The 14551-nt window shown below is 42.3% G+C and overlaps 1 protein-coding gene across 2 annotated transcripts in view; it reads left to right on the forward strand.

The window, feature by feature from the left end:
- Positions 1 to 7664, forward strand: part of VSIG10 (V-set and immunoglobulin domain containing 10) — a 72801-nt gene extending 65137 nt beyond the window's left edge. For both annotated transcript variants that reach the window (XM_069754563.1, XM_069754569.1), the window contains 4 exons: positions 1878 to 1988; positions 3770 to 3782; positions 4194 to 4366; positions 7171 to 7664. In XM_069754563.1, the coding sequence (XP_069610664.1) occupies positions 1878 to 1988; positions 3770 to 3782; positions 4194 to 4366; positions 7171 to 7241 (368 nt within the window). In that variant the 3' untranslated portion in view covers positions 7242 to 7664. The remainder of the gene's footprint in view (positions 1 to 1877; positions 1989 to 3769; positions 3783 to 4193; positions 4367 to 7170) is intronic.
- Positions 7665 to 14551: the final 6887 nt, after the last annotated feature.

Raw genomic sequence — 14551 nt, forward strand, 5'->3', positions numbered from 1 at the left:
GTAATGTTAAAAATAATAAAAATTGGTTATACTCACCCTCTGATGTCCGGATCTCCTGGGCGCTGCACCCGGCGGTCCGGTTCCTAAGATGCTGTGGGAGAAGGACCCTTCGTGACGTCACGGTCATGTGACCGCGACGTCACCGCAGGTCCTGGTCGCACAGCAACTCTGACCGGACAGCCGCGTGCAGCGCCCAGGAGCTCCGGACATCAGAGGGTGAGTATAACCAGATTTTTTATTTTTTAACCCCAAATATGGTTCCCAGGGCCTGGAGGAGAGTCTCCTCTCCTCCACCCCGGGTACCACCCGCACATTATCCGCTTACTTCCCGCAACGTGGGCACAGCCCCATGCGGGAAGTAAGCGGTTCAATGTATTCCTATGGATGCAGAATCGCAGCGATTCTGCACAAAGAAGTGACATGCTGCGGGTTGTAAACCGCTGCGTTCCCGCACGGTTTTTCCCGCAGCATGTGCACAGCGGTTTGCGGTTTCCATAGGGTTTACATGTTACTGTAAACGCTATGGAAACTGCTGCGGACCCGCAGCATCAAAATCGCGGCGGTTCCGCGGTAAAAACCGCTAAGTGTGAATATAGCCTTAATGTTTGACTCCTGGTCCGATCACAGGGACATATTTAAAACAAAGGGTCTGGAGTTCTTTTCCAAATGTCCCCTTCCTTGATGTTCCATTGGCTGCACTGAGGAATCCGGATATTGACTCCATTACAGTAAGGGTATGTTCACACGTTCCTGATTTCCATCCTTTTTTTTTCAGGACTGTTTTTTTAAAAACTGCAGCTCTTGGCAGAAAACGCAGGTCCTTTTTTTGGTTTTTTTTTTTGTCCTTTTTTGATGCGTTTTTTCATGCGTTTTTTGATCCTTTTTTTGATCCTTTTTTTTATGCAGTTTTCTATGCAGAGTCTGTGTGTTTTCTAGGAAGTTTTTTAGGGTTAAAATGGCTGAAAATACCCTACCCCTACCCCTACCCCTAACCCTACCCCTAACCCTATTCTAACCTTAGTGGAAAAAAAAAATTCTTAATTTTTTTTTATTGTCCCTACCTATGGGGGTGACAAAGGGGGGGGGGTGTCATTTACTATTTTTTTTTATTTTGATCACTGAGATAGATTATATCTCAGTGATCAAAATGCACTTTGGAACGAATCTGGCGGGCGCACTGCGCATGCGCCCGCCATTTTGCAAGATGGCGGCGCCCAGGGAGAAGACGGCCGGACGGACCCCGGGACGCCGGGTAAGTATAAGGGGGGAGATTAGGGCACAGGGGGGGCATCGGAGCACTGGGGGGGGGCATCGGAGCACGGGGCGGTGGGATTGGAGCACGGGGGGGTGGGATCGGAGCACGGGGGGGGCAGCCACACTCCGCCCACGCACTTCCGCCCGCTTCCCCGCACTTCCTGCTGCAGCGGTTCTGCACCACAAACCGCAGTAAAACCCGCAGATATTTTTTTTCATCTGCGGGTTTTACTGCGGGTTTGACCTCACAATGGAGGTCAATGGGTGCAGAACCGCTGCGGCTCCGAAAAAAGAAGTGACATGGTACTTCTTTTTTCCCGCAGCTATTCAGCGCGGCTTTTTTTTTTATTTTCCGCATTGTGGGCACAGCAGTTCCTGTTTTCCATAGGGTACAATGTAATGTACCCTGCATGGAAAACAGCTGCGGACCCGCAGCGGGAAAATCGCGGCAATTCCGCATGAAAAAAAGGATTGTGTGAACATGGCCTAAAGGAATCATGGCGTATCCTTTTAAATTGGTGTAAATACCCAAACTGCTGCGATACTGTATGTAAGGAAAAAATAAATGTTTGGTTGTTCTTTTGTCCATCTTTATTTTTCTTTTTGGTACTTTTATTTTTCAGCCCCCCATAACATTATTGGATTAGTATCTGCTATCCTGATCCTTTTGCTGATCGTGATCGCCATTATTATAGGAACTGTACTGTACTGTGATCCTCAGTTCTATATAAAGGGTATGTCTTCTCACTTTTATCTGCAATGTTTAGTGTTGAACACTATGTTACAAAATTGTAGACCTTTTCACTCCACAATAAATGACCTTTTCTTGCTGTCCACGTTTGGCTGAACCCAATTTGAAAATATTTTTTGTGATGCTTGTTCAGATGAATGTATTTTGTCTGTGTGCCATCCGCATACAAAGCAGATCTTGCATGGACCCACAAATTGCAGCATACATTGCTTTGATCTGTTGGATTTTTTTTTTGGGGGGGGGGAGGAGAATCAGACTCACACATTAAACTCAATTGCTCTGGCTCCACTTACAGGGAACCTGTCAGCAGTTTTGGCTGATATAAGATAGGGCCATACTATAATGCAGTAGATAAGCCCCGGTCAGTCCTGAAAGATAAGAAAAATGTTTTATTATACTCACCCGGGGGGGGCGGTCCGGTCCAATGGGTGTCGCAGGTCCGGGGTCTGGTGCCTACCATCTTCTTGCAATGCCGCCCTCCTGTTGCTTCATCGCTCCCCGGCATCGCGCTCCTGCGAAGGCGTACTTATCTGCTCCGTTGAGGGCAGAGCAAAGTACTGCAGTGCGCAGGCGCTGGGAAAGGTCAGAGAGGCCCGGCGCCTGCGCACCGCAGTATGTTCCACTGTCGTCAACAGGGCAGATAAGTACGCCTGCACAGGAGCGCGATGCCGGGGAGTGATGAAGCCACAGGAGGGCGGCATTGCAAGAAGATGGTAGGCACCAGACCCCGGACCTGCGACACCCATTGGACCGGACTTATTTTTCTTATCTTTCAGGATGGACCAGGGGCTCATCTACAACATTATAGAATGCTGTAGATAAGCCCTGAAAGGCAGTGGCCGCATCTTATATTGCCCAAAACTGCTGACAGGTTCACTTTAATGAACCTGGAGCGTCTGACTCCTATGCACCCCCTCATCAAGACCAGCGTGAAAATCTTCAGTCTTTGATTAATTTGGGCCAATTGGTTTGCTTTAAAAAAAAAAATGGATGTTATAGACACCAAACAAAAGGGAATTTTTTTTGTAATGATTCGTTCCAATTTTTAATATGGAAAACTTTTTGTCCTAGTTAATTTACTTAATTGTTGATGAATACACTGAATGATGTACAATTTTGCATAGACTCCAGTGAATCCGGCCTTAAATGGATCTGTCAGTAGGATAAACCTTTCTAAGCCGTCTATATGGGCATGTAGATCACAGGAAGCTGAATAAAATATCTGAGATCCGATGTCTTAATCCAGAGAAATCCACATTTTTCTTAAATGTAAATGAGCTGCTAAAGACTATGGACAGGACATTGATCTGTATAAGAATCTGCTTCCAGAGCTTACTTTTAATAAAAGAATAGTAGAACTAAACTCGGTCTCCTTACAAACACATTTGCTGCAGCTCTTACAGCTCTGCTGTTTTACAACACTACGGTCCCTGAGATGGAAGCTGAAGCTGAGAGAAGCCTGCAGATGTCATTTATAACTACACAAATCACACTTGATAGAAATGAAATGATAACCTGAAAAACTATAATCCAGGGGCATTAGAAAGTCCAAATTCAGAAATGCAGTAATCCGAGCTTTAATTGCAATGCAGCAAAATACACAAATGTCTGAACTTTTACCATACAAGATAAGGTTGGCATTTGGGGTCATTGGGATAGTTACACTGCCTATTTGATGTCTTTGTGCAATATCTGAATTTTTTACTCCTTTCATTAATATTTTACTTTTTTTTTAACTTTTTTTCATTTTCTGGACTATTACAGCCAACCCCTTCCGGTGAGTAGTTCTCCATGTTCTTTTGTATAAATCATCCCGTGAATACAACCCATATACCTTATTCGGGTATTTAGATGTCACAACCGATCCATTCAATAGTCAGTACCAATAATAAAAAAAAAGCATGGACAGATCCTGTTTGCAGTGTGGTTGTCTAATTGTATGTGGGCATCATTCTATATTGAATTGAATTCCTATGTGGTTTCTTTTAGATGTACAGCATATGGAATTAAAGAAAAAATACATAAAATAAGATTTTTGATTAGTTTTTCAGTAATTTTTTTTGGGTGTGTTAAATGATTTTTGTATACTTGCATATTGAAGACACCTTGTAGCATACTCTTCTGGAATGATTAGATCTGCTAATATAAATCTTGCTTTTCTAACGCGGGGCTTTGTATTGTGTTGCAGAAAGCGAGACTCTGAAGTTTTGGTTCTTGTAGAATCAGAAGAGGAGGAAGAGATGCAAGAAGTTGGTGATTCAGTTGCAAACACTCAATCCACTATTGCTGAAATTAGTAGCCCTGCCGCAGCAAATGGAAATGTCTATAAACACGAAGTTTTGTTCCATAGTCCACCTGACAGTACGTACTGTTATGTAGAATAGACTACATCTTATAGATTATTGCAATTTACAGGGTTAGAGTCGCAGACTTCAGCCTGTTGCGTTAGGATGTCAGAGTTCCGCCAGGAACAATGGGCTAAGAAAGATTGTTCGAAATACATATAGGATTATGTACTTACTACTGTATATTAAGTGATCGAAAACTCAACTGGTGCAACCAGTGTTAAGAAACTAATAAAAGGAAAGAAGGGTAACGTTGTGCTGTAAAGAACCACATTGTACAAATATTGCAAAGTAGAGAACATCATTGGCGCACTGAGGAAACCACTCACGGCTAGATTGGCTATTGTGGCTACACTATGCCAAGGTGGTGGCCATCTTGGAGATGCAGTTGGATCAGAACATCAGTCTGCACAAAGGAGGCAGCGGGAAGCAAACAGAGGGCACCAGATGGGGTCACTACATGTGAAAAATGCATAGTCCCTTTTCAATGCCAGTTGGAGGATTGCTTTATTAAATGTCTTTTATATACCGTATATACTCGAGTATAAGCCGAGATTTTCAGCCCAAATTTTTGGGCTGAAAGTGCCCCTCTCGGCTTATACTCGAGTCAAGGTGGGGGGCAGGGTCGGCGGGTGAGGGCGCTGAGGCATGCTTACCTGCTTCCAGCGATCCTGACGCTCCCCGCCTGTCCCACGGTCTTCGGTGCTGCAGTTCTTCCCCTCTTCAGCGGTCACGTGGGACCGCTCATTAGAGAAATGAATAGGCGGCTCCACCTCCCATAGGAGTGGAGCCGCCTATTCATTTCTCTAATCAGCGGTGCCGGTGACCGCTGATGGAGGAAAAGGCTGCGGCACCGAAGACCAGCTGTCCGGGAGAAGGAGCCGGATGCCGGGACCAGGTAAGTATCGCATATTTACCTGTCCCCCTTCCACCCGCCGGGCGCCGCTCCATCTTCCCGGCGCCGCTCCATCTTCCCGGCGTCTCTGCGCTCTGACTGTTCAGGTCAGAGGGCGCGATGACTCATATAGTGTGCGCGGCGCCCTCTGCCTGATTAGTCAGTGCGGAGAGACGCCGGGACCGGATCCTGGGAGCTGCAAGCAAGAAAGGTGAGTATGTGTTTTTTTTTTTTTAATTGCAGCAGCAGCGGCACAGATTTATGTGGAGCATCTATGGTGAAATATGAACGGTGCAGAGCACTATATGGCACAGCTATGGGGCAATAATGAACGGTGCAGAGCACTATATGGCACAGCTATGGGGAAATATGAACGGTGCAGAGCACTATATGGGGCACAGCTATGGGGAAATATGAACGGTGCAGAGCACTATATGGCACAGCTATGGGGAAATATGAACGGTGCAGAGCACTATATGGCACAGCTATGGGGCAATAATGAACGGTGCAGAGCACTATATGGCACAACTATGGGGAAATATGAACGGTGCAGAGCACTATATAGCACAGCTATGGGGAAATATGAACGGTGCAGAGCACTATATGGCACAGCTATGGGACAATAATGATCTATTTTTGAAATTCACCGGTAGCTGCTGCATTTCCACCCGAGGCTTATACTCGAGTCAATAAGTTTTCCCAGTTTTTTGTGGCAAAATTAGGGGGTCGGCTTATACTCGGGTCGGCTTATACTCGAGTATATACGGTAAATGAAAAATCTGGCCACATGAGGGACATCTGTATACAATTTTTAATTTCTGCAAATCCTGACGGGATTTAGAGGAAGAAAACACAGGTTTGTAGGCGTAACAAAGGGAAAAAACCTCATCATTCATTTGTGATGATATTGAAGTTATCCCATGAACTTTATGTCTTAACAGGTACATGACGATCAGGGGTCTGACTACTGGGCTCCCACTGATCACAAGAATAGGGACCCTATGTCCCTTGTTTGAATGGAATAGTAATGAACATACATGACCAGCGCCACATTCACTTATATTGATTTATGGAAGCCTTAGTTCTATACAGCGAAAGGAGTGGTGGTCACGTGCTCCGTTCTGTTCACACAGGGGATATGGGACACCTATACTAGTACCGTATATACTCGAGCATAAGCCGACCGAGTATAAGCCGAGGCACCTAATTTTGCCACAGAAAACTGGGTCAGCTTATCGACTGGAGTATAAGCCATGTATGCATTGTCCCCTCATCCCTATCCTTGTATTCGTGACTCCCCCTGTCACTGCCCTGGTATGTGGCTCCACCGTCCTGTCCTGCTATGTGTGGCTCCCATTTCCTGTCCTTTATGTGTGGCTCCCACTTCCTGTCTTTTGTGTGGCTCCCCCTGTTGTATGCATGGCTCCTCTGGTACTGCATGGCTTCCCCCCAACCCCCGTCTTTGTATGCATGACTCAAACCCCTCCCCCCCCCCATCCTAATCGCCCTCCTCGTACGATGCTGCATCTCCGTTGTCCCGGCGCGGCAGCTCTTCCTGGTACCACTCATTAAGGTAATGGATATCCGCTCCACGCCTATGGAAGTGGAGACACGTGCATATTCATTACCTTAATGAGTGGTACCATGTGACCGCTCAGCACAGGAAGAGCTGCCGAGACGGAGATGTAGCGACGGTGCGAGGAGGGCGAGTATGATGTCTTCTGTTAGCCGACTCCTGCCGCTGCTCCGCCTCTCCCCCTTCCCCACTGGCTTTCTGGACCAAAAACGTGCTAAAAATCTCAGCTTATACATGAGAATATACGGTAATTGTTACCCGTTGGATGAACCTTCTGCTCTCAACTACACTGTATAGTTGTACACATGTACATTGTTCTTATCAAGTCATTTTTTAACTTTTTTTATAGATATCAGTTCTGATTTACTGTATGAGCTCCCGGAAGAAACAAAGGATGAAAACTTAGTGGAAGGCCTTTAGCGTTCATGATGTGATCACTATCTTACTCGCTTTGACTTCAGGGAGTGCACAACCCATTACAGAGACTCTTACCGATGAGCAACATCCTGGGAGTCCGGAGCGACAGCAATTTACACTCAATTTATCGATTTTTCTGTGCTCTTTTATACTTTTTGTTCACGATGTACCATGTTATTTCCTCCTAGGGAGGACCATTTGCTGTGAATGTAGGTGCCTAATGTCTTGAAAGCACAATCATTGGACCGCTAATACGGTGTAATGTGTCTGTCTTGTGTGAAAAAAATGTCTAGCATAGTTTTTTAAAGGGAACCCATCAGCACGTTGGTACACATGGAAGTAGTGATAAGACTGTATGAGCACTTTTCACTCAATAATACCTTTTTTGTAGCTATCCAGTGAGCCAGTCTTGAGAAATCTAGAGTCGAAGCCACATACAAATCAGGCTGGAAGTGCACTGGGGCATGTCAGTGTACTTAGAAGAAGCAGCGCAGGTGCACTGACACACCCCAGTGCACTTCCAGCCTGATTTGTATGTGACTTTGACTCTATATTCTCATGACTGGCTCATCGGATTTCTTCAAAAAATGTATAGTTATTATTGGGAGACAAGTGCTTAAACAGTTGTACCACCACTTCCACATTTAAAAATGCGCTGACAATGTTTCCTTTAGGATGGAATGAGAATGCTCATTTGTACATATTGGTGTGTCTTGTTTCTTATAAAAACTACTTAAGTGTTTACTAACCCTAAAGAACCAATGTTCTTTTTTTCAATGGGGGTTGTCTATGTGATAGGTGTAGGTACAATAAGTATTGTTATACACTTCAGGTGGAAGATCTTAAGCAATACCACAGCAGAATACATCCTGTCAATGAATGTGGGTGATTCAGGGGTTTTTTGTTTGGTTTTGAATAGTAAAAAGCAAAAATCTATTTCCTCTAGAAATGGAGATCTCTTGAAAATGAGATTGGTTCAGTGTAGGCTGTAGAAACCATTTGAGTCAGCCAGCCATAATCCATAGGGACCTACCATAAATTGTCTGGCTAATTCAGTAGCAGGAACCCAGATGGATAAAGGGTGCTTTTGTTGAGAGCAATGTATGAGCATTTCTTTTCTCCTGTTTGAACTAGATCGACATTTTTTTTTTTTTTTATCCATACTAACAATGACACTATAGTATGTAATATGGTTCTTACTGAAACCACTGTGGCACCAGCCATTAAAACCGCCTCAAAATGATCTAAAACAGACACAAGACAAAGCTATGGGCTTGTCTATGCTTTCATTAGTTGAACAAATGTGTTACAGACCTGATTTGTATGTCCACGCATTTCAGGCTCTCCTCCATCTTGTTAGTACAGTCTTCCTCGTAGATTGCACAGATCCCGTTCTCACTATGCCAGTTGATGCAGAGTTATGTAACCAGACCTGTCCATCAGTCTCCTCCAATTAAAAAAACACTTTGCAATGAAAGCTGGTTTTCGATTGGAGGAGGCTGATGGCCATTTCTGGTCACGTGACCCTGCATCAACTGGCATAGTGAGAACGGGAACTGTGCAGTCTGAGGAAGGATGCACTAACCGGAAGGAGGAGGACCTGTAATACTTTGCATGTGCTGTAAAGTCATGTCCCCAACACAATTGTTAAAGGGAACCAGTTATCAGGTTTTTATACCCAAACTAATGTCATGCATGTAATGTTCGCTTTGCTGTACAGCTCTAATATTTATGAAGCACTGGGGTGCAATATTTTACATGCTTACTTCACGACATGGCTTACTTTGTTGTAAATATGCGTCAAATTTACATTTTGTACTCCCGTTTCGACCACGCTTTCATTATGGAAACGTTTTCTAAAGGATAAGTTGAGAATGGGATATCTAGCACTTGCACTAAATTGACACATACCTGTGCACTTTTCTTATTAGATAGCAATAAATCTACACCATGAAGCATTGAATATGAATTATCACCTGCAGGAGAACTATATGGATGTTTTAGAAATGGGGTCCATAGTCTTCACCTGATTCTCATACCAAGTCATTGTTAAAATAAAGCAATCACTTTAAGGCCTCATTCAGACGTCAGTTTTTATTAAGTACGAGGAAAAAAAGGCCAATTATTTTTTATCAGAATTTAATCAGTGTTGCCCGATTTTTCTTTTATATGGAGGAAAAAAAAAGTTTCTCTACCTTCTCATTTGTGACAGTCCTGTGAAATCAGACTGTACACCGATTTCCATGATCTGTAGATTTGCATTGCCAATTTTGATCCAACCCTCAGATCAATATCGTACAAGTGTCCATGATTTTCTGCATACCGCTTGTAACACGAAAAATCCTGAACATGTGAGTGGCCCCATAGACTATCACGGGTACAGGGGTATGAGTGCTATTTGTGAAATCCATGGATGGCTCTCGTACGAGAACATCGGACTTCTGGATGTGGCCTAAGACTGGGGAGTGATTAGGTGTTTGGTAGCAAGTCAGACTCCAGGAGATAAATTACTGAATGTCAGGTCCCTCCTCTCCTGACACCTTGGCTACAGACTTGTTTTCTGGCATAGGCACCATCGATCCGTTCATGGTCTATGGGACTGCTGGGGACAGCTTATTGGTACAAACCCCTTTTACTGCAATGACAGCTCAAAAAACTGAAAATCATAGTATGGATAATGTTCTTGTATAATTTGCAAGCCAAGTTCAATGCAACGTAAAATATAATGCAACTATTCATTTACTTGCCTAAACATAACATTCAGTGCCTTTCCCAAGTAATATATGCTGTACTACATTTTATTTTCCTTCTAGTTATATTGTCAGTAGAGTGATGCACAGATGAATTTTTTTGTTATAAATGGGTATAACAGTCCGTCCTCTGCGTTGGATATATGGACTTGGCCTGTGTAGAACAGATTCCAGTTTGCAGAGGGCACATGAGATTTGTGTATTTATTCGTCATTGTCGGTGTACGCAATGTCATTTTTATTGCCTGTTTTTGGTTATTTCCTGTGGCTGTGTTTTTTTTTTTTTTGTTTTTTTTATTTGATTTAATAAAATTTCTTTTAAAAAATGAAGCAGACTAATTTATTCACTATCATAATTCACGTGAGCTATTTAGAAAGTTTTGTGTATTCTGTAGTGTATTGCACTATGTGTCCAAAGTCTTATATAGGATGGAAGCTATAATAATATCAATGGATATGATCTGTATAGTATATAGTAAAAACAAAGGCTCGAATACTGAGATGAAGCACGTAAGTCTTCACTTGTATGTGAGATTTCAGGCAGCTATTTGCACTCTGTTATTTTCTGAGATTATGAATAACTTTGTCCCAGGGATGGGAAGCAGACTTTGATACGCAATGCAAAAAAAAAAGAATCCTACACACTGGTTCGTTTGAGAATAAGGAGAATACTTTGATAAGAAAACTTGGGCTTTCATTACCATTTGCCCGCATACTGTTACTCCAACTGACTGTCTTTTTATATTCAGTGCAGGGGCCAGAGAGTATCTCCAGATAACATGCACTTGCCAGACAGTGCCCCCAAATACCATGTGCACTGGTCAGTGTCCTTTATAAGCAGTATTCGGGCTCAGTAGTGTCTCTAGAAACTGTATACTAGCCAGAGAGTGCCTCCATAATCAGTGACCTGACCAGAGAGTGCCCCCATATTCAATGCACAAGCAGAGGAATGTCTCTGGAACCAGTGACCTAGCCAAGGAGTGGTCCGTATATACAGCACGCTTGCCAGAGTGCCCCCATGTAAAATGCTCTGGCTGAGGAGCATTACCATAGACGGTTGACAAGCCATATAATTTCCCTATATACAGTGCCTCTGCTAAATGGTGATCTTATTGCAGGGCATTAGGAAAACCTTTCTTAGGCCGAATTCAGATGTACGTGAAACATGATCCGTTTATGGCTAGTCTCTAAAATCAACAGCCTCACTGTTGACTGTGAAGCAGTTGAGTTTGGGTCAGGCCTCCTAACGTCTGCTCCGTTCATCATGGACATCTAAATTCAACCTAAGGCTATGTTCTAATGTTTTTGAGATTCAAAAACCGCCTTATTAATGGTTTGAAATGAATAAGAAGAGTCTTTTAGTGTTGGGTATGAACCACAAAGTGGACCATGTTTGGTATTTTGAGTGTTTTTTGGTTTTTGTTTTGTCCCAACCCCCTTACGGTTTTGAAAAATACCAGGTGGGAATAATGAAGCTCTTATCACATATTCGAGGTGGATACCTCTTTGAATCTACACTAAATTTTGACACAACTCCATAACTCAAAAGATTGCAAAGGATGCTTTTAGGAAGAGGAAAAAATGCTTAGAATCTTCAGAAAAATAAAAAGTTCCCCAAAGGAGCATTCCTCCTCAAAAACATGTTGCTTTTGACCACCTCAAACACTAAAGTTCTAAAAATTATGAACGAAAGGAATGAATAGAAAAAAATGAACATAACTTATTGATACAAAACTGAAGGGGTATAATCCATTTTCTCGGCCACCCTAGACATGGAATGAACATGAAATATATACAGATTTATCTACAGATATACAGATATATCTACAACCCTGTATGTAACCCTTTTTCTCATGTACAGCACCATGGAATTAATGGTGCTATATAAATAAATAATAATAATTATAGGGGAATGAACACAAAAATCTCGTATATACATCTGCATTGTATTCCCTGTGCTTGTTAGGTGGGGAATAAACATGAAATATATAGGGATAATAGAGAAATTAACACACATCCCATATAATTTATTCTGGTCAATAATTGTTTTGAGTTCTCCAGCCTTTCAAGCTTTTTTTTTTTTTTTTTTCCAGCCACATTCAAAGAAACATACTATTTTTTTGATGCTTGTTATTCAACTTTGACAATGTAATGTCTTGTTGTGGTACTATTTTAGGGTGCATATAACTTGGTAACCTAATTAACTTTTATTTAAGGGGTGGTCCAAAACTAATATTGATTTTCATCCTAAGGCTATGTGCACACGTCAGGATTTCTTGCAGGAATTTCCTGAATAAAACCGGACGTTTTCTGCAAGAAATCCACATGCGGTTTTTATCACGTTTTTTGCAGATTTTTTGCGTTTTTTTTTCTGGAGGTTCCCAATGCAATAATATAGTGGGAAATCCGAAAAAAATCCGCAAAATTAACCCCTTTACTCCCAAGGGTGATTTGCACGTTAATGACCAGGCCAATTTTTACAATTCTGACCACTGTCCCTTTATGAGGTTATAACTCTGGAACGCTTCAACGGATCTTGGCAATTCTGACACTGTTTTCTCGTGACATATTGTACTTCATGATAGTGGTAAAATTTCTTCGATATAACTTGCGTTTATTTGTGAAAAAACGGAAATTTGGCGAACATTTTGAAAATTTTGCAATTTTCCAACTTTGAATTTTTATGCCCTTAAATCACAGAGCTATGTCATGTAAAATAATTAATAAGTAACATTTCCCACATGTCTACTTTACATCAGCACAATTTTGGAACCAAAAATTTTTTTGTTAGGGAGTTATAAGGGTTAAAAGTTCACCAGCAATTTCTCAATTTTACAACACCAGTATTTTTTAGGGACCACATCACATTTGAAGTCATTTTGAGGGGTCTATATGATAGAAAATAACCAAGTGTGACACCATTCTAAAAACTGCACCCCTCTAGGTGCTCAAAACCACATTCAAGAAGTTTATTAACCCTTCAGGTGTTTTACAGGAATTTTTGGAATGTTTTAAAAAAAAAAAAATTAACATCTAACTTTTTTTCACAAAAAATTTACTTCAGCTCCAATTTGTTTTATTTTCCCAAGGGTAAGAGAAGAAATTGGACCCCAAAAGTTGTGCCATTTGTTCTGAGTACGCCGATACCCCACACGTGGGGTAAACCGCTGTTTGGGCGCATGGCAGAGCTCGGAAGGGAAGGAGCGCCGTTTGACTTTTCAATGCAAAATTGACTGGAATTGAGATGGGACGCCATGTTGCGTTTGGAGAGCCCCTGATGTGCCTAAACATTGAAACCCTGCACAAGTGACACCATTTTGGAAAGTAGACCCCCTAAGGAACTTATCTAGCTGTGTTTTGATAGCTTTGAACCCCCAAATGTTTCACTACAGTTTATAATGCAGAGCCGTGAAAATATTTTTTTTTTCACAATAATTATTTTTTAGCCCCAGTTTTGTATTTTCCCAAGGGTAACAGGAGAAATTCGACCCCAAAAGTTGTTATCCAATTTGTCCTGAGTACGCTGATACCCCATATGTGGGGAAGAACCACTGTTTGGGTGCATGGCAGAGCTCGGAAGGGAAGGAGCGCCATTTGGAATGCAGACTTAGATGGATTGGTCTGCAGGCGTCACGTTGCATTTGCAGAGCCCCTAATGCACCTAAACAGTAGAGACCCCCCAGAAGTGACACCATTTTGGAAAGTAGACCCCTAAGGAACTTATCTAGATGTGTTTTGACAGCTTTGAACCCCCAAGTGTTTCACTACAGTTTATAACGCAGAGTTGTGAAAATAAAAATTTTTTTCTACAAAAATGTTATTTTAGACCCCCAAATTTTTATTTTCCCAAGGGTAACAAGAGAAATTGGACCCCAATAGTTTTTGTCCAATGTGTCCTGAGTATGCTGATACCCCATATGTTGGGGTAAAACCCTGTTTGGGCGCACGGGAGAGCTCAGAAGGGAAGGAGCACTGTTTTACTTTTCCAACGCAGAATTGGCTGGAATTGAGATCGGACGCCATGTTGCGTTTGGAGAGCCCTGATGTGCCTAAACAGTGGAAACCCCCAATTCTAACTGAAACCCTAACCCCAACACACCCCTAACCCTAATCCCAACCATAACCCTAACTACACCTCTAACCCTAAATGTAACCCTAACTTTAGCCCCAACCCTAACCCTAGCCCTAACCCTAGCCCTTACCCTAGCCCTAACCCTAATGGGAAAATGGAAATAAATACATTTTTTTAAAAATTTTTGTTTCCCTAACTAAGGGGGTGATGAAGGGGGGTTTGATTTACTTTTATAGCGGGTTTTCTAGCGGATTTTTATGATTGGCAGCCGTCACACACTGAAAGACGCTTTTTATTGCAAAAAAAAATTTTTTGCGTTACCACATTTTGAGACCCATATTTTGGTCCACATGTCATGTTAGGTCTTGTTTTTTGCGGGAAGAGTTGACGTTTTTATTTGTAACATTTTCGGGCACGTGACATTTTTTTGATCGCTTTTTATTCCGATTTTTGCGAGGCAGAATGACCAAAAAACAGCTATTCATGAACTTC

The sequence above is a fragment of the Ranitomeya imitator genome, chromosome 1, assembly GCF_032444005.1.
Source record: "Ranitomeya imitator isolate aRanImi1 chromosome 1, aRanImi1.pri, whole genome shotgun sequence".
NCBI lineage: Eukaryota > Metazoa > Chordata > Amphibia > Anura > Dendrobatidae > Ranitomeya > Ranitomeya imitator.